The sequence below is a fragment of the Ambystoma mexicanum genome, chromosome 6q (assembly GCF_040938575.1).
Source record: "Ambystoma mexicanum isolate Mex_15411 chromosome 6q, UKY_AmexF1_1, whole genome shotgun sequence".
NCBI classification, from domain to species: Eukaryota; Metazoa; Chordata; class Amphibia; order Caudata; family Ambystomatidae; genus Ambystoma; species Ambystoma mexicanum.
Window position 1 is genome coordinate 1,484,765,120 of NC_090937.1, and position 26,632 is coordinate 1,484,791,751.

Genomic DNA, 26,632 nt, shown 5'->3' on the forward strand with positions numbered 1-26,632 from the left:
CGCAACCCAGACAGGTCATCACCAGACTCCTCAACTACAGGGACCTGAACACCATTTTGCAGGCTGCTTGTAAGATTGGTCCCATCCAGGTGAAGAATGCAAAGATTGGTATTCCCAGACGTCACAAAACCCGTCCAGAAGGCAAGGCATTCATTTCACACTGTGAAGAGATGGCTACGGCTAGGGGAATACAAATATGCCATGCTCTTCCCATGGACCCTGAGGGTGTGGGGTCTAGGGGATGCTGTTCTTCACAGATCCGATAGAGTCATGGGATTGGCTGGATGGGAAGGGGGCAATGTTAGAGAAGAAAAGGGAATTATGCGGGGTGAGGCTGCCCCCAACTGGAATGGATGGAAAGCAAACAGGGGGACATGAAGCAGTGGGTGGCCGTGTGTCTTGTCTCTCCAAGGTTAATATCATTGTTGGTTCCTGCCGGAGCAGAGATGGGACATCCTTCTGATGTGCATCTCCTCTCTAGGGTGTGCACTCATGGGGACCACTGCATGTGACATTTGGTTTCAAGTTTGGTTTGAGGTTCAACAGATGCTTCCGTTTTGTGGGAACCATAGGGTGGGGGCTGGAATAGAAGTAATGGAGATAGTTTGGGGGCATATTATTGGGGGGATAATGTACAACCAGAGGTTGCGATGTGAATTCATCAATAATGGGACAGAGCTGCCCCCAAGACCACTTGATTAGAATGCCTGGGTACGGAGGCCAGAGTGGGCAAAGGCCCCCAACCTAATGTGTTTATCCAGGAAACATCAATGGGCCTCAGAGGAGGAAATTCAGGTAGCAATAGGGCAGTTGCAATCTGGTAAGACTCTGGGACCAAACGGCTTTCCCATAGATTTCTGGAAAGGGGCCAGACAGAGGTTGAGGAAGGGTATGAGGGGGATGTTCCTGGACAGTCGGGATGATGGACATTTGCCAAGGGATCTGTGTCACACCACAATAGTGGTTATTCACAAGAAAGGGAATTCCCTAGAGAACTGTGTGCATACAGACCCATCTCCTGATTAAAAGGGGAACATAAATACTGGCAACAGTGCTGGCTAATAGGCTCTTGGGGGTCATGAGGCCATGAGCAAGCTGATCCATAGAGATCAGTATGTCTTCCTGCCAGGAAGGGCTACTCAAATTAACCTGTGGAGGCTGCAGAATGCCTTAGGTAAGGAAGCCACTCTGAAGGGGTCCCATGCATTAGTGGCCCTAGGCTCAAAAAAGGCCTTCAACTCCTTCTGGTGGTGGTTTCTGTGGGCCTAGTAATTTTAGAGCTGGTTGAAACTGCTGTATGCTGGTCCCATTGTGAGAGTCATTGTGAATGGGGCCTTTTCTAGGGACTTCCAGCTCCAGAGGGACACAAGACAGGGTTGCCCGCTCTTTCCCCTACTGTTTTTAATGGACGTGGAACTACTGGCTGACAAGATTCGGGGAGATCCCAGGATTAGGAGATTCTGATGGTCCCGGGAGAGGGAGGACCATGTCTCCCTATATGCAGATGACGTACTAATCTACCTCGGGGAACCCAAGATGTCATTCCCTGTCGTTATGGTACTGATTCAGGAATTCGGGTTAACTGGGATAAATCAGAGCTGCTGCCAGTGAAGGGAGGGCTGGGGGCGGTCCCAGTAGGGTGCCCCTTGTCGGAGGCACAGGGGAATATTAAATACCTAGGGATCGCCATAGGCACAGCACTGGATCACCCTCTTAGTTTCACTGCTGGGGCGTGCTAACCTGTTTAAAATGTTGACACTTCCTAGATTGCTCTATGTCCTCCAAAATACACCACTGAAGATCCTATCAAAGGTCATTTGGGCTATAGAGGGTTTGCAGAGAGAAGCGATATGGGGCAAAAAGACTACAAAAGTTGCACTGTCTACATTGGTGAGGTCGGTGTGGAAAGGGGGATCCTGGACATGAGGAAGTATTTCTGGGACTCACAGTTGGTGGCTGTTAACAAATGCGTGCATGAAGACCAGCTAATGAAACACATGATGGGGAATTACCCCCCAGCTATGTCATTGTGTGGGCGCCTAGGGGGTGGACGCTCTGCCGATGCATGGTGGCCGCATTATAGAGCCATGGTCAGCAGCCCTAGGCATGATGGGTTGGGGTGGGGTGGTGACGATGGAATCCTACATTTGAGGGAACAGAGACCTCCCTGAGTTGGGGAAGATAGGTATCACACTAGATAGGCTATTATAGTGCACAAACGCCTGGTCCTCTTTGATCACTTACCATTCACGGACTAACCCACGAGGGTAGGGAGGAATGGGACCTCGGTGAGCGTCCCCCACTGGAGGCCAATTTGCTAGAGGGAAGGATACCTGGGAAGGTGGGCTCAGCGCTTTACCATGCAATCAACAACGTCTCCACTTCCCACTTACCACCTGAGCAAGCTGAAGGAACAATGGGAAAGGGATCTGGGGGACATTTAGGAGGCGGGAGTCTGCAGTACAGTAATACTGGTTCATTTCAAGATTATAAACAAGGTTTATTACACCAGGACAAGGCTTTGCAAGATGAGGAGAGAGTAGCGGAGCCCAACTGTCTAAGGTGTGGTGTAGAGGAGTGCCCCTTTTTCACACTATGTGGGCCTGTCCGGAAATACAGAGCTTCTGGGGATCAGTGCGAAACATAATGGTGGGGGTCCTTATGAAGTCTGTGCCAGACTGTCCAATGCTTTGTGTGCTACATATATGGGGGGATGCAGATTTCACCAGCAGATGTTTGATGAAATCAGAATTGATGGTCACCAAAAGGAACATAGCTGCGAGCATAGGAATCGCGGCGGCACCAAGGACTTCGGCATGGAGTGAGGGGATAGACCATTGCTGTGACTTAGAAACAAAGGTATATAGAGAAAGGGGTTGTCCACAGAAACATGAGCGAATTGGTGGAAATGGATGGAGATTAATAGACAAAGGGGGGCAGATGGGAGGAGTTCAGTGTTATGGGGTGCGGACTGTTAAGAAATCTCTGGATGTTGCTTTGTACCTATTTGTTTGAAAATTCAATAAAACTGGTTATTAAAAAATAGTAAGTTAAGTCAGACAGTGTATTTGTGTATAGCATTGCGAAAATCTTTAAACTGACTACTAAATTATGGTGTAGTGTGCATAACATGGTATATTACAGCATGGTAAAGGGCTACTGTATAGTGGCTTAGTTGTGCCCTTGGCTATCATCACTCTCAACTGATAGGTGACAGGTAAATAATTCAGGTATCTTCAGGTCCTGATTGCTTGAAGAGGCAGCACTGCTCTCCTTCTCAGGCATGTTTAAACTGTTTTCGACTGCCTCTGTGCTGACAAGGGTTCCATCTACTTTCGTATTGCCATTACGTTTCTCCGGGAAGAAGTTGTTTATCCTGCACGTAAGAGTGACCATCCCTTCACCAATCTCCTCGGAATGCACCCACAATTCTCCAATGTACTAAATCTCTCAAAACGTGGCTTTTTCAATATTACCGGACCATGGACTAATACCAATGGATGCACAGAACGCAACTCACAGTACTGCGCTACTGTTAAAAGGTGCACACCCAAATGCTGTCTACACAAACCTTGTACATTGCTCCGCTGCTCTCGAGCTAGGTCTGTGCTTATTGTGGGTGACCTTCACCTGTAATTTGTACCTTTGGGTGAGATCTCTGATCTCCTTGCAGGAGAAGATCATACCATGGACATCCCTGCCCTAACACCGACAACAAGAAAACACTGTTAAACATATGCATATCAGACAGCATAGATCCTTTTTAAACTGGTCTTTAGTTTAAAGCTGGGGCGCAACAGATGAAGCACATTATAGTGCATTATAGTGCACACATGCCTGGCCCTCTTTGATCACTTACGGTACATTCACGGACTAACCCACAAGGGTAGGAAGGAGTGGGACCTCAGTGAGCGTCCCCCGCTGGAAGCCAATTTGCTAGAGGGAAGGATACCTGGGAAGGTGGGCTTAGCGCTTTACCAGGCAATCAACAACTTCTCCACTTCCCCCTTCCCACCTGAGCAATCTGACGGAACAATGGGAAAGGGATCTGGGGAACATTGAGGAGGCGGGAGTCTCCAGTAAAGTAAGACTGGTTCAGTTCAAGATTATACACAAGGTTTATTACACCAGGACAAGGCTTTGCAAGATGGGGAGAGAGTAGAGGAGCCCAACTGTCTAAGGTGTGGTGTAGAGGAGTGCCCCTTTTTCACATTATGTGGGCCTGTCCGGAAATACAGCGCTTCTGGGGATCAGTGCGAAACATAATGATGGGGGTGCTTAGGAAGTCTGTGCCAGACTGTCCAATGCTTTGTGTGTTACATATATGGGGGGATGCAGATTTTACCAGCAGATGTTTGATGAAACCAGCATTGATGATCACCAAAAGGGACATAGCTGCAAGCATAGGAATCACGGTGGCACCAAGGAGTTTGGCATGGAGTGAGGGGATGGACCATTGCTGTGACTTAGAAACAAAGGTTTATAGAGAAAGGGGTTGTCCATAGAAACATGAGTGAATTTGGTGGAAATGGATGGAGGTGAATTGACAAAGGGGGGCAGATGGGAGGAGTTCAGTGTTATGGGGTGCGGACTGTTAAGGAATCTCTGGATGTTGCTTTGTATCAATTTGTTTGAAAGATCAATAAAACTGGTTATTAAGAAAACAGTAATTTAAGTCAGACAGTGTATTTGTGTATAGCATTGCAAAAATTCTTAAACTGACTACTAAATTATGGTGTAGTGTGCATAACATGATATATTACAGCATGGTAACGGGCTACCATACAGTGGCTTAGTTGTGCCGTTGGCTATCACCACTCTCAACTGATAGGTGACAGGTAAATAATTCAGGTATCTTCCGGTCCTGGTTGCTTGAAGAGACAGCACTGCTCTCCTTCTCAGGCATGTTTAAACTGTTTTCGACTGCCTCTGTGCTGTCAAGGGTTCCATCTTCTTTCGTATTGCCATTAAGTTCCTCCGGGTAGAAGCCGTTTAACCTGCACGTAAGAGTAACCATCCCTTTACCAATCTCCTCATTGGACGGAGGAAATTGGGACACTGACGGAACAGAATCCTGCTTCCCTGTGAAAATAAAAATAGTGCATTGTTTATTTGGTGGTTCTCGTGAAATACTAAATGTCAGAAATTCAAAATGCCATATAGGTAGGAAACCTGTGAATATGTGAAATAGTTTAACACAATCCACTTCATTTTAAATGTGGCAGCACGTTAAATGGAGGCATAAAAGTGATGCGTAATGATTTTACCATCTTGTGCCGCACCCACCATCTGCAACCCGATCCCAGTAACGACTCGGAATGCACCCACAATTCTCCAGTTTAGTAAATCTCTCAAAACGTGGCTTTTACAATAGCACCTGACCATGGAATAAATCCAATGGATGCACAGAACGCAACTCACAGTACTGCGCTACTCTTAAAAGATGCACACCCAAATGCTGTCTACACAAACCTTGTACAGCGCTCCCCTGCTCTCGAGCTAGGTCTGTGCTTATTGTGGGTGACCTTCACCTGTAATTTGTACCTTTGGGTGAGATCTCTGATCTCCTAGCGGAAGAAGATCATACCTGGGATATCCCTGCCCTATTACCGACAACAAGAAAACACTGTTATACATATGCATATCAGACAGCATAGATCTTCCACGATTGCAATAGTGAAGTTCTAATACATTTACCGGTTTGGAAGTGTGTCCACTCTATGGATGTAATGCTAAGAGTGGAACATGACAAAAGAGCTGTCTCTGTTGTTTTAAGTGTGTCAAATAAAGATGATAACACCACGAATACAAACTCCAGCCCCAAGGGCCAGGTACTCTGATGTACACTGAGCAGGAGAAGACCTAAATGGGAATGATGTAATCTCAATCCAGCTTGTTCCCCTTGGTTGTTTGGCAGGTGTACTAACAAAACCAGTGAAAATCGTGGCTGCAAAACCATTAAAGAAGGATAGCTGGTTTGATATTGTGTGCAGCGGAAAAAAGAGAATTGTTGTAAGCTTTAAACTCGAGTAATCACTCATGATCAACCTGTGATAGAAAGTGTATAGCCTTCCTTTGTCCGACATTACCACAAAAGGCAAATGAGGTACATCTCTTAACTGTGCCTGTTATATCTTTATGGTTGGAATCACTCTTGTTTTGTAGGAGTATGAGGGCTGAGTAGGCAGTTTAGCCACTACTCGATGACAGAGGTGGGCTCAACCCATGGACACCGGGGAAGTCTAAAGTCAATATATCCCACCCGACGATGCGTGTCAGAATAAATGGCCTAGGAGAAGGCCGGGAGGTTCAGCCGGAGGCGAAGATGGATGCATATAAAGTCAGACCCACGGAGGCTGTGATGGATGGGCTAGCACCCAAGAAGGACGACAATCGATCCCCTCATCCCAAGACATTCCCAGGTGATTCGGGATTCTAAGAAGGTGCTGGAGCAGAAAATTGATAGCATTGGGGAAGATGTGACCCTGCTGGGGCAAGATCTTCGCAACATGTCAGCGCAATTGGGGGAGGCAGAGCAAAGGAATTCTGACATGGAACACACCCTAGACCCAGTCAAGACAGACATTGCAGAGCTCAAGCTCAGTACTGCATACCTGGAATTGAGGGTTGAGGAGGCAGAGGGGCCTGCCCACTGAAATAGTATCTGCTTTGTTGGCCTCTCAGATAGGAGGCAGGGACCCTCCGTTGGAGCTCTACATGGAGGGCTGGCTGAAGAAATGGATGGAACCGCATTGTCTGTCACACTTCTTCTCAGTGAAATCAGATACAGGATCCCTAGTAGAGGGGGTCCAACAGAAGCACAACCCAGACAGGTGATCACCAGACTCAACTACAGGGAACAGGATGCCATTTTGCAGACTACTCGTAAGATTGGTCTCATCCAGGTGAAGGATGCAAACGTATTGGTGTTACCAGCCTTCACAAAATCCATCCAGAAGAATAGGCAATCATTTGACGCTGTGAAGAGACGGCTGCAGCTAGTGCAATACAAATATGCCATGCTCTTCCTATCGTCCCTGAGGGTGGTGGGGCCTAAGGAGACACTGTTCTTCACAGACCCAACAGTGTCATGGGATTGGCTGTACGGGGAGGGCTAGTCCATGGAGGGGCAATGTCGCAGAGGAAAAGAGAATCCCTCCGGGTTGAGGCCGCCCCAACTAGAATGGACAGAAAGCAAACAGGTTGCAAGGTCAAGGTACAACCAGAGGCTACAATATGATTTACTCTTTCCTTGACCTATCCTCCTCATAGATGTTTACAATTGCATGCAAATGTTTTGTTATTATGGGTCTCTTTCAGAGATAATGAGAATTCAATAAAAAAATGTTCACAAAGAATTATTATTCTTTCGTATTGCCTTTCTAGGCCTAAAGCTATGGGTTGGAGAAAAGCAGGCACAATTTGGCCAGAAAGGGAGCCACTCTTCCTCTATTCACATTCAAAACAATGCTCTCCGCGCGGCCCTTAACATATCCAAGAGGGAACACATCTCAGCTGCTAGGCGCTCCACACACTGTCTACTGGTCAAAGAATGCATCCTCTTCAAGACCCTTGCCATCATCCGTAAGTACCTCGCCCACACAGCCCCTTCAGACCTCTCAGAGAAACTAACCAGAGCCATCTCCATTGTCAAACGCGCCAAAGCTGGTGGCGCCAGCTTCCCTTTCATAGCTTCAAGACAATGGAACGCCCTCACACCCATCCTGAAAAAACGAACCCTCTTGTAAAGCCTTCCGCAAAGCACTTAAAACAAGACTTTTCATCTAATTCACACGCCCACTCCTAGCATCACTCCCCTGGGACCTGAACGTTCTTTGATGCCTGTAACCCTTTGAACCGACATATGTTCTTTCTCCTCTGTAACCACAAACGTTAGTACTTTACCTGTGTGTTCTTCATTAGGTTCTCCTGTAACCCCCAAACCACAGACATAATATCATTCATGTGCAACTAAGTAAGTCTACATTGTAACATTGTTGCGATACCCAAGGGCTGCTTTGTGCGCTTTATAAATGTAAAAAATAAATAAATAAAATAAATACACCTGGGTGTTTATTAAATAGGTTAATAGTTCCATGTAGTAAACGTTTCTAACTTTCTGCAATCTTTCTACTTCATGGGGGTACAGACTGTCTTCCAAACTTTCTTGCCACAAATAGTGCAAAGAAAGGTTTGATGCCGTCTTAGTGCAGTTTTAAAATCAAACAAAATATGAGATTGATACCTTTTATTGACTAACAATACTATGCATAGATAGAAAGAAAGCAATAGCTTTCAAAGTCCCTGAGAATTCTTCATACGATTTTGCAGAACGAAATGATTAGTATAAGAAAGCCACAGATCGTTCTCAAAACAAATAAAACAAGCTTTGGCAATGCCAACAGTGTGGGCTTTTGTGTAGGCATAGGAAAGGTCACTTGCAAGTCACAGCCGTAGTAGTATTAACTACCCATTGTTGGTAGCAGGTGCGAAATGGTATATATTTAGGGGCCACCTATTGTTTTTTTGTGGCATGTGACAAAAGTCTGGAATCACTCATCAGTGCTAAAATATAGTGTCCTATTAGGGAATACCACACCGACGTGGGATAGAGGTAGGGGCAAAGAGTACAATGCCATTCTGTGGTGCTTATTACACTTCAAAGACCTATGAAAGGTGATATTCATCTCACGAAAATGTGTTTCAAGATATCTATTGGGAGAATTGTAAACAGAAGCACATTCATTTTTATGGAAGTCATTGAACCGATTTATTGTATTTATTATTTTGTTTTGGGTATTTATTGAGCATGAACCTTGTTCAGAGAATCAGCAGGGCACTGTACATAAGACATAAAAAAAGATGTGAAGAGGCCGAGTCACAAAAGTGTTCTTTTAGATCACAGTTAAGCAACAGGAGCAGGAATTAATTCAGGTGCAGTTAGGTCAGCTGTGGGTTTGATCAGTTGAAAGGAGGCTACTGAGCGCCTTTCTGAATGGGTGGGTGCAAGTCTAATGTTTACGAGTATGCGGTTTCACAATATGAGGCCATAGATCAAAAAGGCCTGTTTGCTGTGTTTTATTCTTTTTGTGCACTTTTGTGGATCTAATCTGGCCAGGACCTGGATTTTTGTGGAGAAGTGTCCAACAGAGATTGTGCCCCGGTCATCCAGGTGGGAGGGAGTGTGCAAGGTGACATTTTCTAAATGATGCAGCTAGTCTTTACAGCAAATTGCTCTTGAAATGGCAAACAAGTTCAACGAGTGAGGGTGTATTGGGTCAACCTTGCAGGACTGCACTTCTCATTGGTGCCAGGTTGGAGGTGGGTAGGCCAGTGAGCATGGTGGTTCCACGGTCCAGGTACGAATGGGTGATAGCCTGTGCTTTGGATCAAAAGCAATTTTTGGAAGCAAGGGCCTCATTTTACGCAAAAAATCTGCATGGGGTTTCTTTGCTATGTGTGTTTTGATGACTGCCAATGTCAAATCCCAGGGACTTGATACATGGTGTCAGCTGTGTGGGACATCCTCTAGGGAAATCCTCTAGGTTCATGGTGAACAACTAATTCTAGAACTAGGCACGTTCAGTATTATTGGAGAGGTGGAAGAATTCCATTTTGGTGGGGTTCAATGAATCTAATGTGGGGTTCAATGTGAGGTCTGAACTGGACATCCATGTTTTTATCAGGATGAGCAGGCCTTGAGCTTGTGGGTGTCTTTTAGAAGCTATTTTGAGGTACAGATGAGTTACATCTGCATACTGGGGAATGTAGAAGTTGGGGTGGCAAGGATGGGTCCCACAGGCTCCTTGTAGAGATTGAAGATCAAGTGTGAGACGAAGCTGGAACTCCACAGGTGACAAGTAGTGTGGGTGGTTCTGACCTATCCATCTGGATGAACTGGATGCAGTGTTCTAGGTATAAAGTGAACATTAGGTGAAAGTCTCACCTATTTCCATGTGCTTGTATGAGGAGGGAGGGATTTGGAGAGTATACTCTACCATTTGGATGATATCAGCCTTTGCTGCATCTCTGGCTCAAGCCAGATTGGTCACTCTGTATGTGGTCGTTGTGCAGTTGAGTGGCTACAGTACTTTTGAGGATCCTGTCAGGAAAGCATGGTGGCAAATGGTCTATAGATGCTGAAGTCTTCAGGGTCCGGTGCCTTTTTTTATAAGGAGAGTGAGCATTTGTCCAGTTTTGAAGTAGTGGGAAGTGGATCATTAGTGAGGGATGCATTGACAATATCCAGGAAAGGATGGTGTGCATTTGCGTGGAGTGTGTGAGGCCGGAAACTGCCAGGATGTCATCAGAGAAGTAGGTAGCTTTGAAGGATGCTAGAGTATTAGTCAGGTCCACAAAGCATAGAGTTTCCATGGTGGTCCATGTTGTTGTTTCAGGTGGCAAGGTTCATAGGGTGGTGTGTGTAATGCAGTGGAGTTTATCTGTTTGTGGGTCTTGCTGATCTTGCCAATGAAAGGTTGTCAATGGTAGATTTCCCGATGGAATGAGGTATTGGAAGATTGGGAGAGAGGGTTTATCACTGTTTGGCAGCTTTGAAGCCTTGATTATGGCCTTGCTTTCACTCTTGGCTTTGATCATGGCTTTCTGGTATGAGGTGTTATTTGCTATGGGAAACCAACGTCCTAGAAGTCAGGTTAGGTCAGATGAAGGTCTGGAAAGCACTGGCTTTTCTCTTGATTTTGGATGAATATTTTGGTGTGTACCAAGGGCTGATAGTTTTCAGGGTGTTGTTCAGAGATTCTACAATGTTGTTGAGTCCATATATGGGGGTCCTGATGGGGAGGAAATGAGGTTGGTGAGGCCATCAATGAATGGATCTAGTATGACATCTGTTGAGGTCTTCTTGATAAGCTTAATTTGTGTATGGTTGGTTGGGGGAACATGGTCGATAGTGAAGGGAATGGTGAAGTGATCAGACCAGGCCATATCACCAGTCTGGGTGTTTTGCAATGAAGGAGTGGAAGGCAGTTATGAGCTCTATGATGCTGTTCTGCTCCTGGTTTGTATCAGTAGTATGATATGTGAGGTTCAATGAATTTCATTGTCTGATCATTAACTCCTTTATTGTGTTTGGTTATTATGCCTGGGAAGTTGAAGGAAGACATTAGCACCTATGAGGTACATGGCGGTGAGCAGGTCAGCAAAGTCATCAATGAAGGTGGGGTTGGGTTTAAGGGGTATGCCAATGAGGTTAAAGGCAATGGTTTCAGTGGGTGAAGGGGGAAGTGGCAGGAGAGGACTTCAAGGGATCAGAAAATGGCTACTTTTAGTCTAGCGCAGGGCCACGTAGATTTGTGAAGGATGGAAGGATCTCTGCCAGTCTTGTTCAGCCTTTTCTTGAATAGCCATTGAAGGCAAGGACATCTAGGATGTGGGTCAAGGAGGTGGTCAGCAACATTTCAGTGATGAAGAATGCATCCACGTTGTAGGTGAACATGGTGTCTGCAATATCAGTAACATGTGCGACTTCTAAGCAGGTATTGATGAGAATCAGCTTCAGCTACTGTGTGATTGGATTAAGTGCTCATGTGTTGAATTGAGGAGAATGTTGAAGGGGTTACTATGTTGTGGTGTCCATGAAGGTGACATGACACAGTTGGTTGTTGTTTGCATTGTCGAATGAGAGTTGGCGTGTGCAATGAAGAAAGAGAGGTGTGGCATATGGTATGTGGCATATATGCATCTAGCATAGGGGTCCAGTGTCCCTCATGCCCAGATAGGGGCCAACAGTATTCACCCATGTGTTCTTTAGCCCTGAGGAAGAAGGTTCGAAAGTAAAAGTGAATAGAGAGGAAAAGCGCAGCACTCTAGAGGTGTGTAGGGAGAAAAACAGAGACAAAATTGGTAGAAGCGGGTCAATAGCAGAGGTCATATGACCTGATGCTAGTGATTCAAGGGGGCAGTGGAGGATCAGATAAAGGTGGAGTGGGGAGGGGCAGAGTCAACCACCTGGCAGAAGGGTGGGGGGTGGGGAAATAAAGAAAAAAACAGCCAGTAAAAAGGGAGCTGGAGGAACAGCCCAGGAGGATAGATTTCTGTGTGGGAAAACACACAGAAACAATGTTAAAAACAGAAGGAAAGTAGAAGGGGGATAATGTACAGAGGACTACAGGCTGTCAGGGAAAATGCATAGAAAAAAATGACCAGGAATGTACCAGTTGCAAAGGCCACGTGGCCCAATACACATAGAAGATAATTCTAGATCCTTTTATATGGGCACATCTTTTTTATTTTGCTCTGAGAGCTATTGCATTGTAGCAGGAAAAAAATAGGAAACAACAAATCTGACTTGAACAAAACCCCAAGACATTTGATATAATCTGTGTGGATCTGTGTCTAATGGAAACAATATTAACATATCTGTATTTCTTGTATGACCTAAGGTAATTAATATGAAGGTCTCCTAACACTCATAGAGAGGATAACTGATTGTTAAGGTGAAATAAGACATTATTCCTGAACAGTCCCATCTTGTACTCCTCTGCATTCACCCTGATTCCTTGTATCCATGGAGTGTGTTTAATTCAAGTTGCCGATGGCTATATTACCATGACAAAAAACAAAAAAGATAAGATGCTCCCTGTGTGGGTCTATCTTTCTAAAGAGAATGTCTTACAGGAAACCCCATTCACTGTAACTGAAGCTATCTATAGCGAATAATACTCCCCAGCCAACCTCAATCACTTTGGATTGAAATCCCAGACCTTCTGATTTTCACCGAAAACTCTAGCTCACCCTATCTTATGCTTTTTCTGCATTCAAATAAAGCAAAACCGGTGGAGAAAAACTGGAAGCATGAAAAAAATGGTCCTACAAATATTATTTCCTCTCTGCTGATACATATAGAACCCTTCTTAAGCCACATCAATGAGTTTTCAAAGGAATGTCTGCAGTCTAGAGGCTAGTAATGCATGGGGTTCCCTGTTTTCCTTGGTGGCTTGGACACCATAGGCCCAAATCAGTAGGGTGTGCGCATGAGCAGAATTCCTGAAATTATGCTGTGCCGAAAGACTTGGGGTTACCTGTGTTTTAGGCTTTCCCCTTGGCCCTCAGGAAGGTGCACCCACACATGTGAAGTACCGTTTTCATTGAGATACCTGTGGGAACGCAGGACAGTCGGCCATGTATTGTTGGCGGCGTGTTTCGGTGGGTGAGCCGTGTGAAATGTGTGGAAAATGCATTTTTTTGCCACATTTCGGACTTTGCTGGGGTTTCTGGGTAATACATTCTGGGGCGATTTACACAAGTAAGACCTCTGCGGATTCCCACGGGTGTCCTCCTTTCGGAAATGCATGGGGTTCCCTGTTTCCCTTGGTGACTTGGACGCCCTAGGCCCAAATCTGTAGTATGTGGATATGAGCAGTGTTTCCTGAAATTATGCTGTGCCGAAAGACTTAGGGTTACCTGAGTTTTAGGCTTTCCCCTGGTGCCCAGGTAGGTGCACCCACACATGTGAGGTACCGTTTTCATCGGAGCACATGTGGGAACGTGGGACGGTAGGCCATATGTTGTTATCGGCGTGTTTCGGTGGGTGAGCCGAGTAAAATGTGCGGAAAATGTGTTTATTTGCCACATTTCAGACTTTGCTGGGGTTTCTGGGTAATCAATTCTGGGCCAATTTATGCAAATCAGACCTCTGCAGATTCCCACGGGTGTCTTCTTTTCATAAATGCATGGGTTTCCTGTTTTCCTTGGTGGCTTGAACACCCTAGGCCCAAATCTTTACGGTGTGCGGATGAGCCGAATTCCTGAAATGATGCTGTGCTGAAAGAATTGGGGTAACCCGTGTTTTAGACTTTCCCCTTGGTGCCCAGGTAGGTGCACCCACACATGTGAGGTACCGTTTTCATCGGGACACCTGTGGGAACGAGGGACGTTAGGCCATGTGTTGTTGGTGGCGAGTTTCGGTGGGTGAGCCGAGTGAAATGTGCAGAAAATGCATTTGTTTTGCCACTTTTTTTTAATTTGCTGGGGTTTCTGGGTAATAAATTCTGGGCCGATTTGCACAAGTTGACCTCTGCGGATTCCCACAGGTGTCCTCTTTTCGGAAATGCATGGGGTTTCCTGTTTTCCTTGGTGGCTTGGACACCCTAGGTCCAAATCTGTAGGGTGTGCGCATGAGCAGAATTCCTGAAATGATGCTGTGCCGAAAGACTTGGGGATACCTGTGTTTTAGGCTTTCACCTTGACGCCCAGGTAGGTGCACCCACACATGTGAGGTACCGTTTTCATCGGGACATCTGTGGGAATGCGGGATGGTAGGACATGTGTTGTTGGCAACGTTTTTCGGTGGGTGAGCCGAGTGAAATGTGTGGAAAATTAGGGTTTTTTAAAAACATTTGGGCATTTGTTGGGGATTCTGGGTAATAAATTCTAGGTCGATGAGCGCAAGTCTGACCTCTCTGGATTCCCACGGGTGTCCTCTTTTTGGAAAAGCATGGGGTTCCCTGTTTTCCTTAGTGGCATGGACACCCTAGGCATAAATCTGTATGGTGTGCACATGAGCAGAATTCCTGAAATGATGCTGAGCCGAAAGACTTGGGGTTACCTGTGTTTTAGGCTTTCCCCTTGGTGCCCAGGTAGGTGCACACACACATGTGAGGTACCATTTTCACCGGGACACCTGTGGGAATGCGGGACAGTAGGCCATGTGTTGTTGTCGGCATGTTTCGTTGGATGAGCCGAGTGAAATGTGCGGAAGATGCTTTTTTTTCACCACATTCCAGACTTTGCTGGGGTTTCTGCGTAATACATTCTGGGCTGATCTGCCGAAGTCAGACCTCTGCGGATTCCCACGGGTGTCCTCTTTTCAGAATTGCATGGGGTTCCCTGTTTTCCTTTGTGGCTTGGACACCCTAGGCCAAAATCTGTAGGGTATGCGCATGAGCAGAATTCCTGAAAGGATGCTGTGCCGAAAGACTTGGGGTTACCCGTTTTTTTAGGCTTTCCCCTTGGCGCCCAGGTAGGTGCACCCACACATGTGAGGTACCATTTTCATCGGGACACCGCTGGCAACACGGGACGGTACGCCATGTGTTGTTGGTGGCGTGTTTCGGTGGGTGAGCCAAGTGAAATGTGCGGAAAATTAGTTTTTTTCAAAACATTTCACCCTTTGCTGGGGATTCTGGGTAATAAATTCTGCCTCGATTAGCGCAAGTCAGACCTCTGTGGATTCCCACGGGCGTCCTCTTTTCAGAAATGCATGGGGTTCCCTCTTTTGCTTGGTGGCTTGGACACCCTAGGCACAAATCTGTAGGGTGTGCGCATAAGCAGAATTCCTGAAATGATGCTGTGCCTAAAAACTTAGGGTTACCTGTGTTTTAGGCTTTTCTCTTGGCGCCCAGGTAGGTGCACCCACACATGTGAGATACCGGTTTCATCAGGACACCTGTGGGAACGTGGAACGGTAGGCCATGTGTTGTTGGCGGTGTGAAATGTGCGGAAAATGCATTTTTTTGCCACATTTCGGATATTGCTGCGGTTTTTTGGGTAATACATTCTGGGCTGATTTGCGCAAGTCAGACCTCTGCGGATGCCCACGGGTGTCCTCTTTTTGCAAATGCATGGGGTTCCCTGTTTTCCTTGGTGGTTTGGATACCCTAGGCCCAAATCGGTAGTGTGTGGACATGAGCAGTATTTCCTGAAATTATGCTGTGCCTTAGGGTTACCTGAGTTTTAGGCTTTCCCCTGGTGCCCAGGTAGGTGCACCCACACATGTGAGATACCGTTTTCATTGGAGCACATGTGGGAACATGGGACAGTAGGCCATATGTTGTTGTCGGCGTGTTTCGGTGGGTGAGCCGAGTGAAATATGCGGAAAATGTGTTTTTTTGCCACATTTCGGACTTTGCTGGGGTTTCTGGGTAATCAATTCTGGGCCAATTTATGCAAATCAGACCTCTGCAGATTCCCACGGGTGTCCTCTTTTCAGAAATGCATGGGTTTCCTGTTTTCCTTGGTGGCTTGGACACCCTAGGCCCAAATCTTTAGGGTGTGCGGATGAGCAGAATTCCTGAAATGATGCTGTGCTGAAAGACTTGGGGTAACCTATGTTTTAGGCTTTCCCCTTGGCGCCCAGGTAGGTGCACCCACACATGTGAGGTACCATTTTCATCGGGACACCTGTGGGAACGAGGGACGTTAGGCCATGTGTTGTTGGCGGCGTGTTTCGGTGGGTGAGCCGAGTGAAATGTGAGCAAAAATGCTTTTGTTCTGCCACTTTATTTTACTTTGCTGGGGTTTCTGGGTAATAAATTCTGGGCCGATTTGCACAAGTTGACCTCTGCGGATTCCCACTGGTGTCCTCTTTTCGGAAATGCATGGGGTTCCCTGTTTTCCTTGGTGGCTTGGACACCCTAGGCCCAAATCTGTAGGGTGTGTGCATGAGCAGAATTCCTGAAATGATGCTGTGCCGAAAGACTTGGGGTTACCTGTGTTTTAGACTTTCACCTTGGCGCCCAGGTAGGTGCATGTTAGGCGGAAACCTGTGCAGTTCCCTCTGGGACCACTGCAAAAAATGTAGGACTACAGGCGTTGGCGGTGAACCCACTTGGTAGCAGTCTGTACCACACAGATTCACTTGGTAGCTGTGGCTGAGCAATCAGACTTCTCTCAAGAAAAGTTGGTCAGTATGTGGAGTATACAACATAGGGCAATTCTTCACAGCAAGACAAGCAAACACGCAACGAGGCTTAGTGTATCATCTATGGAAAACACTAAAGCAAATCACGGCAAACAAATCACACACAATTAATCTACGAAGTAGAAAACGATCAATCCCCCTAGCAAAATATCGACAACTCTAGGTGCGACCGGTACCACTTATTTTCAGACAGAGGTGTATACCTCAACCTAGATGACACTCGAATATTAGTTAGGACGGGAGAGAAAAAGATAGGCAGGTTATGAAGTCAACACAGTTCAATCCTATGCGGATAAAATGCAAGGCAGGAAGGCAAGAATCACAATAGATCGTAAAGTTCAGAGGCCAGGCCCACTCGGAGAGAGGCAAGGCACGATGTCCCAAAAAGTCTCTAGTGGAGATGCATTCAAGTCTTTATAGCAAATTGTTATCGGCAGATTGAACCAGTTCAGAACAAAGAAAGAGCAAAGCTTGGAGGCGACCCAGCGGAACGGAGAGGATTAAGACACCTCACTCGAACCAAACGAAAGGGAAGCCAGGCGGACACGGTACCTTGTTGTGGAGGGCAGCTCCGGCGGGGCAGTTGTTCCTGGTGGTGGGTGCACGTCGGGTCTTGGCCAAGAGTAGAGATGATCTCGTCGTTGAAGGAAAGTAAAGTCCGGTGCACCACCAGGGAAGAGACCAGCCGCGGAGTGCTCCGTCACAAGGCACCACCTTTTGGTCGCGGTACAGGGGTAGTGGCTATCCGGTTGCCGAGGTGCTCTGCACGGGCAATTCGACCACTGCGTCCTGAGGCGAATAAAAAGCAAAGGGGACTGGTTGTTCCCACCAGTCAGGGGAAGAGACTCTCCGGCAGGGAGATCTCCTCTGTCGTCGGGAAGTGGTGAGTCGGGTCCGCAGGGCTCCACCGGAGGTGTCGTCGTGCAGGTCGGCTCAGCGTTACCCTTGTCGGATTCTTAGGTCCTGTGGCGACTTCTGAAGATCCAATCCCAAAAGCCCTGCTTTTATGCAGAAGACCCCCCATTCATCCAGCCTAGCTGTCAATCAACACATGCTAAGTGGTGACCGGGAAGGCTCACCACCTGGGCCAATCACTCCAGAGTGCGACCTGAGTTGGCAAGGCAACTCGGTCCAGGGTGCCTAAACCCCCTCCCACACCCCTGAGGTAACCCAGACAGAATGGCACCACTTTGGAGGGTCTCTGTACAGAGGCCCGCCAAAAGTGGAACAAAGGGCTCAACCTTTGGTTTAGGAGTCACAGAGACGAACACAGACGCCATTTTAAAACCAAGATCTGGCAGAAAATACCACTCGATAAACCTATTTAAGATAAGTAGATCGGTGGTACTTCAGAGATTAATGAGAAAAAGTATCAATCTCCAACAATGGGACGAATCCCATAGGGTTATGTTCGGGATCGAACATAACAAGTAGTTTCCACTGCCACCAGCCAAAACTCGACGAGGGGGGACGGGACAGTGCCCCCTCGAGTAACAGATCCAGGAGTAATCGAATTACCCCTACTAGTACGTCCACAATAAGATGGTTGGTACTAGTTCTGTTAGTAAATTTAGGTCTAGTAAAGCCAATGGTGACTTAACATGCCCGAGGAGACAGTAGTCAGTCCCCGGGTATGGAGTCTATGGTGAGGGACCCGCTAGGGCGCCCCCGTGTTACGACACGTAGGGTGCGGTGTAACACACATAGAAAAACATATGAGACCCTATGGAGTAAAAGACCCCATAGCCCATCGAACACATTGACATTTCAAAGGAATTACACACATACATGTCCAAGAGTGGGAGAAAAGAGTCTCACTCTTGGCAGGATGGAAAAAAACAAACTCCAGAAATCCAGCAAAGCTGCTGGGGGACTCACTAGGTTAGGAAATTCAGCCTAAACAGAGAATTCTCCCTAACAGTGCACCCACACATGTGGGGTACCGTTTTCATCGGGACACCTGTGGGAATGCGGGACGGTAGGACATGTGTTGTTGGCAACGTGTTTTGGTGGGTGAGCCGAGTGAAATGTGTGAAAATTAGGTTTTTTTAAAAACATTTTGGCGTTTGCTGGGGATTCTGGGTAATAAATTCTGGGTCGATTAGCGCAAGTCAGACCTCTCTAGATACCCAAGGGTGTCCTCTTTTTGGAAAAGCATGAGGTTCCCTGTTTTCCTTGGTGGCATGGACACCCTAGGCATAAATCTGTATGGTGTGCGCATGAGCAGAATTCCTGAAATGATGCTGAGCCGAAAGACTTGGGGTTACCTGTGTTTTAGGCTTTCCCCTTGGCTCCCAGGTAGGTGCACACACACATGTGAGGTACCATTTTCACTGGGACACCTGTGGGAATGCGGGACAGTAGGCCATGTGTTGTTGTCAGCATGTTTCGTTGGATGAGCCGAGTGAAATGTGCGGAAGATGCTTTTTTTTCACCACATTCCAGACTTTGCTGGGGTTTCTGCGTAATACATTCTGGGCTGATCTGCCGAAGCCAGACCTTTGCGGATTCCCACGGGTGTCCTCTTTTCAGAATTGCATGGGGTTCCCTGTTTTCCTTGGTGGCTTGGACACCCTAGGGCAAGATCTGTAGGGTATGCGCATGAGCAGAATTCCTGAAAGGATGCTGTGCCGAAAGACTTGGGGTTACCCGTTTTTTTAGGCTTTCCCCTTGGCGCCCAGGTAGGTGCACCCACACATGTGAGGTACCATTTTCATCGGGACACCGGTGGCAACATGGGACGGTAGGCCATGTGTTGTTGGCAGCGTGTTTCGGTGGGTGAGCCAAGTGAAATGTGCGGAAAAGTAGTTTTTTTCGAAACATTTCGCCCTTTGCTGGGGATTCTGGGTAATAAATTCTGCCTCGATTAGCGCAAGCCAGACCTCTGTGGATTCCCACGGGTGTCCTCTTTTTGGAAAAGCATGGGGTTTCTCTGTTTTCCTTGGTGGCTTGGACACCCTAGGCACAAATCTGTAGGGTGTGCGCATGAGCAGAATTCCTGAAATGATGCTGTACCAAAAAACTTGGGGTTACCCGTGTTTTAGGCTTTCCCCTTGGTGCCCAGGTAGGTGCACCCACACATGTGAGATACCGTTTTCATCAGGACACCTGTGGGAATGTGGGACAGTAGGCCATGTGTTGTTGGCAATGTGTTTCGGTGGGTGAGCCGAGTGAAATGTGCGGAAAATTAGTTTTTTTCTAAACATTTCAGCCTTTGCTGGGGATTCTGGGTAATATATTCTAGGTCGATTAGCGCAAGTCAGACCTCTGTGGATTCCCATGGGTGTCCTCTTTTCGGAAAAGCATGGGGTTCCCTGTCTTCCTTGGTGACTTGGACACCCTAGGCACAAATCTGTAGGGTGTGCGCATGAGCAGAATTCGTGAAATGATGCTGTGCCGAAAAACCTGGGGTTACCCGTGTTTTAGGCTTTCCCCTTGGTGCCCAGGTAGGTGCACCCACACATGTGAGGTGCCGTTATCCTCGGTACACCTGTGGAAACATGGGACGGTAGGCCATGTGTTGTTGGCGGTGTGTTTCGGTGGGTGAGCCGAGTGAAATATGCGGAAAATGTGTTTTTTTGCCACATTTCGGACTTTGCTGGGGTTTCTGGATAATCAATTCTCGGCCAATTTATGCAAATCAGACCTCTGCAGATTCCCACGGGTGTCCTCTTTTCAGAAATGCATGGGTTTCCTGTTTTCCTTGGTGGCTTGGACACCCCAGGCCCAAATCTTTAGGGTGTGCGGATGAGCAGAATTCCTGAAATGATGCTGTGCTGAAAGACTTGGGGTAACCTGTGTTTTAGGCTTTCCCCTTGGCGCCCAGGTAGGTGCACCCACACATGTGAGGTACCGTTTTCATCGGGACACCTGTGGGAACGAGGGACATTAGGCCATGTGTTGTTGGCGGCGTGTTTCGTGGGTGAGCCAAGTGAAATGTGCGCAAAAATGCATTTGTTTTGCCACTTTATTTTACTTTGCTGGGGTTTCTGGGTAATAAATTCTGGGCCGATTTGCACAAGTTGACCTCTGCGGATTCCCACTGGTGTCCTCTTTTCGGAAATGCATGGGGTTCCCTGTTTTCCTTGGTGGCTTGGACACCCTAGGCCCAAATCTGTAGGGTGTGTGCATGAGCAGAATTCCTGAAATGATGCTGTGCCGAAAGACTTGGGGTTACCTGTGTGTTAGACTTTCACCTTGGCGCCCAGGTAGGTGCATGTTAGGCGGAAACCTGTGCAGTTCCCTCTGGGACCACTGCAAAAAATGTAGGACTACAGGCGTTGGCGGTGAACCCACTTGGTAGCAGTCTGTACCACACAGATTCACTTGGTAGCTGTGGCTGAGCAATCAGACTTCTCTCAAGAAAAGTTGGTCAGTATGTGGAGTATACAACATAGGGCAATTCTTCACAGCAAGACAAGCAAACACGCAACGAGGCTTAGTGTAAAGATATTAAGGTATTTACTTATAACACAACATCTATGGAAAACACTAAAGCAAATCACGGCAAACAAATCACACACGATTAATCTACGAAGTAGAAAACGATCAATCCCCCTACCAAAATATCGACAACTCTAGGTGCGACCGGTACCACTTATTTTCAGACAGAGGTGTATACCTCAACCTAGATGACACTCGAATATTAGTTAGGACGGGAGAGAAAAAGATAGGCAGGTTATGAAGTCAACACAGTTCAATCCTATGCGGATAAAATGCATGGCAGGAAGGCAAGAATCACAATAGATCGTAAAGTTCAGAGGCCAGGCCCACTCGGAGAGAGGCAAGGCACGATGTCCCAAAAAGTCTCTAGTGGAGATGCATTCAAGTCTTTATAGCAAATTGTTATCGGCAGATTGAACCAGTTCAGAACAAAGAAAGAGCAAAGCTTGGAGGCGACCCAGCGGAACGGAGAGGATTAAGACACCTCACTCGAACCAAACGAAAGGGAAGCCAGGCGGACACGGTACCTTGTTGTGGAGGGCAGCTCCGGCGGGGCAGTTGTTCCTGGTGGTGGGTGCACGTCGGGTCTTGGCCAAGAGTAGAGATGATCTCGTCGTCGAAGGAAAGTAAAGTCTGGTGCACCACCAGGGAAGAGACCAGCCGCGGAGTGCTCCGTCACAAGGCACCACCTTTTGGTCGCGGTACAGGGGTAGTGGCTATCCGGTTGCCGAGGTGCTCTGCACGGGCAATTCGACCACTGCGTCCTGAGGCGAATAAAAAGCAAAGGGGACTGGTTGTTCCCACCAGTCAGGGGAAGAGACTCTCCGGCAGGGAGATCTCCTCTGTCGTCAGGAAGTGGTGAGTCGGTTCCGCAGGGCTCCACCGGAGGTGTCGTCGTGCAGGTCGGCTCAGCGTTACCCTCGTCGGATTCTTAGGTCCTGTGGTGACTTCTGAAGATCCAATCCCAAAAGCCCTGCTTTTATGCAGAAGACCCACCATTCATCCAGCCTAGCTGTCAATCAACACATGCTAAGTGGTGACCGGGAAGGCTCACCACCTGGGCCAATCACTCCAGAGTGCGACTTGAGTTGGCAAGGCAACTCGGTCCAGGGTGCCTAAACCCCCTCCCACACCCCTGAGGTAACCCAGACAGAATGGCACCACTTTGGAGGGTCTCTGTACAGAGGCCCGCCAAAAGTGGAACAAAGGGCTCAACCTTTGGTTTAGGAGTCGCAGAGATGAACACAGACGCCATTTTAAAACCGAGATCTGGCAGAAAATACCACTCGATAAACTTATTTAAGATAAGTAGATCGGTGGTACGTCAGAGATTAATGAGAAAAAGTATCAATCTCCAACAATGGGACGAATCCCATAGGGTTATGTTCGGGATCGAACATAACAAGTAGTTTCCACTGCCACCAGCCAAAACTCGACGAGGGGGGACGGGACAGTGCCCCCTCGAGTAACAGATTCAGGAGTAATCGAATTACCCCTACTAGTACGTCCACAATAAGATGGTTGGTACTAGTTCTGTTAGTAAATTTAGGTCTAGTAAAGCCAATGGTGACTTAACATGCCCGAGGAGACAGTAGTCAGTCCCCGGGTATGGAGTCTATGGTGGGGGACCCGCTAGGGTGCCCCGTGTTACGACACGTAGGGTGCGGTGTAACACACATAGAAAAACATATGAGACCCTATGGAGTAAAAGACCCCATAGCCCATCGAACACATTGACATTTCAAAGGAATTACACACATACATGTCCAAGAGTGGGAGAAAAGAGTCTCACTCTTGGCAGGATGGAAAAAAACAAACTCCAGAAATCCAGCAAAGCTGCTGGGGGACTCACTAGGTTAGGAAATTCAGCCTAAACAGAGAATTCTCCCTAACAGTGCACCCACACATGTGAGGTACCGTTTTCATCGGGACACCTGTGGGAATGCGGGACTGTAGGACATGTGTTGTTGGCAACGTGTTTTGGTGGGTGAGCCGAGTGAAATGTGTGAAAATTAGGTTTTTTTAAAAACATTTTGGCGTTTGCTGGGGATTCTGGGTAATAAATTCTGGGTCGATTAGCGCAAGTCAGACCTCTCTAGATACCCAAGGGTGTCCTCTTTTTGGAAAAGCATGAGGTTCCCTGTTTTCCTTGGTGGCATGGACACCCTAGGCATAAATCTGTATGGTGTGCGCATGAGCAGAATTCCTGAAATGATGCTGAGCCGAAAGACTTGGGGTTACCTGTGTTTTAGGCTTTCCCCTTGGCTCCCAGGTAGGTGCACACACACATGTGAGGTACCATTTTCACCGGGACACCTGTGGGAATGCGGGACAGTAGGCCATGTGTTGTTGTCAGCATGTTTCGTTGGATGAGCCGAGTGAAATGTGCGGAAGATGCTTTTTTTTCACCACATTCCAGACTTTGCTGGGGTTTCTGAGTAATACATTCTGGGCTGATCTGCCGAAGTCAGACCTTTGCGGATTCCCACGGGTGTCCTCTTTTCAGAATTGCATGGGGTTCCCTGTTTTCCTTGGTGGCTTGGACACCCTAGGGCAAAATCTGTAGGGTATGCACATGAGCAGAATTCCTGAAAGGATGCTGTGCCGAAAGACTTGGGGTTACCCGTTTTTTTAGGCTTTCCCCTTGGCGCCCAGGTAGGTGCACCCACACATGTGAGGTACCATTTTCATCGGGACACCGGTGGCAACATGGGACGGTAGGCCATGTGTTGTTGGCAGCGTGTTTCGGTGGGTGAGCCAAGTGAAATGTGCGGAAAAGTAGTTTTTTTCGAAACATTTCGCCCTTTGCTGGGGATTCTGGGTAATAAATTCTGCCTCGATTAGCGCAAGCCAGACCTCTGTGGATTCCCACGGGTGTCCTCTTTTTGGAAAAGCATGGGGTTTCTCTGTTTTCCTTGGTGGCTTGGACACCCTAGGCACAAATCTGTAGGGTCTGCGCATGAGCAGAATTCCTGAAATGATGCTGTACCAAAAAACTTGGGGTTACCCGTGTTTTAGGCTTTCCCCTTGGTGCCCAGATAGGTGCACCCACACATGTGAGATACCGTTTTCATCAGGACACCTGTGGGAATGTGGGACGGTAGGCCATGTGTTGTTGGCGGTGTGTTTCGGTGGGTGAGCCGAGTGAAATGTGCGGAAAATTAGTTTTTTTCTAAACATTTCAGCCTTTGCTGGGGATTCTGGGTAATATATTCTAGGTCGATTAGCGCAAGTCAGACCTCTGTGGATTCCCATGGGTGTCTTCTTTTCGGAAAAGCATGGGGTTCCCTGTTTTCCTTGGTGACTTGGACACCCTAGGCACAAATCTGTAGGGTGTGCGCATGAGCAGAATTCGTGAAATGATGCTGTGCCGAAAAACCTGTGGTTACCCGTGTTTTAGGCTTTCCCCTTGGTGCCCAGGTAGGTGCACCCACACATGTGAGGTGCCGTTATCCTCGGGACACCTGTGGAAACATGGGACGGTAGGCCATGTGTTGTTGGCGGTGTGTTTCGGTGGGTGAGCCGAGTGAAATATGCGGAAAATGTGTTTTTTTGCCACATTTCGGACTTTGCTGGGGTTTCTGCGTAATACATTCTGGGCTGATCTGCCGAAGTCAGACCTTTGCGGATTCCCACGGGTGTCCTCTTTTCAGAATTGCATGGGGTTCCCTGTTTTCCTTGGTGGCTTGGACACCCAAGGGCAAAATCTGTAGGGTATGCGCATGAGCAGAATTCGTGAAATGATGCTGTGCCGAAAAACCTGGGGTTACCCGTGTTTTAGGCTTTCCCCTTGGTGCCCAGGTAGGTGCACCCACACATGTGAGGTGCCGTTATCCTCGGGACACCTGTGGAAACATGGGACGGTAGGCCATGTGTTGTTGGCGGTGTGTTTCGTTGGATGAGCCGAGTGAAATGTGCGGAAGATGCTTTTTTTTCACCACATTCCAGACTTTGCTGGGGTTTCTGCGTAATACATTCTGGGCTGATCTGCCGAAGTCAGACCTTTGCGGATTCCCACGGGTGTCCTCTTTTCAGAATTGCATGGGGTTCCCTGTTTTCCTTGGTGGCTTGGACACCCTAGGGCAAAATCTGTAGGGTATGCGCATGAGCAGAATTCCTGAAATGATGCTGTGCCGAAAGACTTGGGGTTACCCGTTTTTTTATGCTTTCCCCTTGGCGCACAGGTAGGTGCACCCACACATGTGAGGTACCATTTTCATTGGGACACCCGTGGCAACATGGGACGGTAGGCCATGTGTTGTTGGCAGCGTGTTTCGGTGGGTGAGCCAAGTGAAATGTGCGGAAAAGTAGTTTTTTTGCCACATTTCGGACTTTGCTGGGGTTTCTGGGTAATCAATTCTGGGCCAATTTATGCAAATCAGACCTCTGCAGATTCCCACGGGTGTCCTCTTTTCAGAAATGCATGGGTTTCCTGTTTTCCTTGGTGGCTTGGACACCCTAGGCCCAAATCTTTAGGGTGTGCGGATGAGCAGAATTCCTGAAATGATGCTGTGCTGAAAGACTTGGGGTAACCTGTGTTTTAGGCTTTCCCCTTGGCGCCCAGGTAGGTGCACCCACACATGTGAGGTACCGTTTTCATCGGGACACCTGTGGGAACGAGGGACGTTAGGCCATGTGTTGTTGGCGGCGTGTTTCGGTGGGTGAGCCGAGTGAAATGTGCGCAAAAATGCATTTGTTTTGCCACTTTATTTTACTTTGCTGGGGTTTCTGGGTAATAAATTCTGGGCCGATTTGCACAAGTTGACCTCTGCGGATTCCCACTGGTGTCCTCTTTTCGGAAATGCATGGGGTTCCCTGTTTTCCTTGGTGGCTTGGACACCCTAGGCCCAAATCTGTAGGGTGTGTGCATGAGCAGAATTCCTGAAATGATGCTGTGCCGAAAGACTTGGGGTTACCTGTGTTTTAGACTTTCACCTTGGCGCCCAGGTAGGTGCATGTTAGGCGGAAACCTGTGCAGTTCCCTCTGGGACCACTGCAAAAAATGTAGGACTACAGGCGTTGGCGGTGAACCCACTTGGTAGCAGTCTGTACCACACAGATTCACTTGGTAGCTGTGGCTGAGCAATCAGACTTCTCTCAAGAAAAGTTAGGTGCTGTGCCCACTAGCCTCTTTGAAGAAAGTTGCATCTAGAAGTGTTCCCAATTGCATTTAGGTGCTGTGCCCACTAGCCTCTTTGAAGAAAGTTGCATCTAGAAGTGTTCCCAATTGCATTTAGGTGCTGTGCCCACTAGCCTCTTTGAAGAAAGTTGCATCTAGAAGTGTTCCCAATTGCATTTAGGTGCTGTGCCCACTAGCCTCTTTGAAGAAAGTTGCATCTAGAAGTGTTCCCAATTGCATTTAGGTGCTGTGCCCACTAGCCTCTTTGAAGAAAGTTGCATCTAGAAGTGTTCCCAATTGCATTTAGGTGCTGTGCCCACTAGCCTCTTTGAAGAAAGTTGCATCTAGAAGTGTTCCCAATTGCATTTAGGTGCTGTGCCCACTAGCCTCTTTGAAGAAAGTTGCAT

At 47.5% G+C, this 26,632-nt stretch overlaps 1 protein-coding gene across 2 annotated transcripts in view; it reads right to left on the minus strand.

The window, feature by feature from the left end:
• Nucleotides 1–4,099: 4,099 nt before the first annotated feature.
• Nucleotides 4,100–26,632, minus strand: part of LOC138516802 (immunoglobulin kappa light chain-like) — a 92,447-nt gene continuing 69,914 nt past the window's right edge. For both annotated transcript variants that reach the window (XM_069632210.1, XM_069632211.1), the window contains one exon: nucleotides 4,100–5,082. In XM_069632210.1, coding sequence (XP_069488311.1) covers nucleotides 4,793–5,082 — 290 coding nt within the window. In that variant the 3' untranslated portion in view covers nucleotides 4,100–4,792. The remainder of the gene's footprint in view (nucleotides 5,083–26,632) is intronic.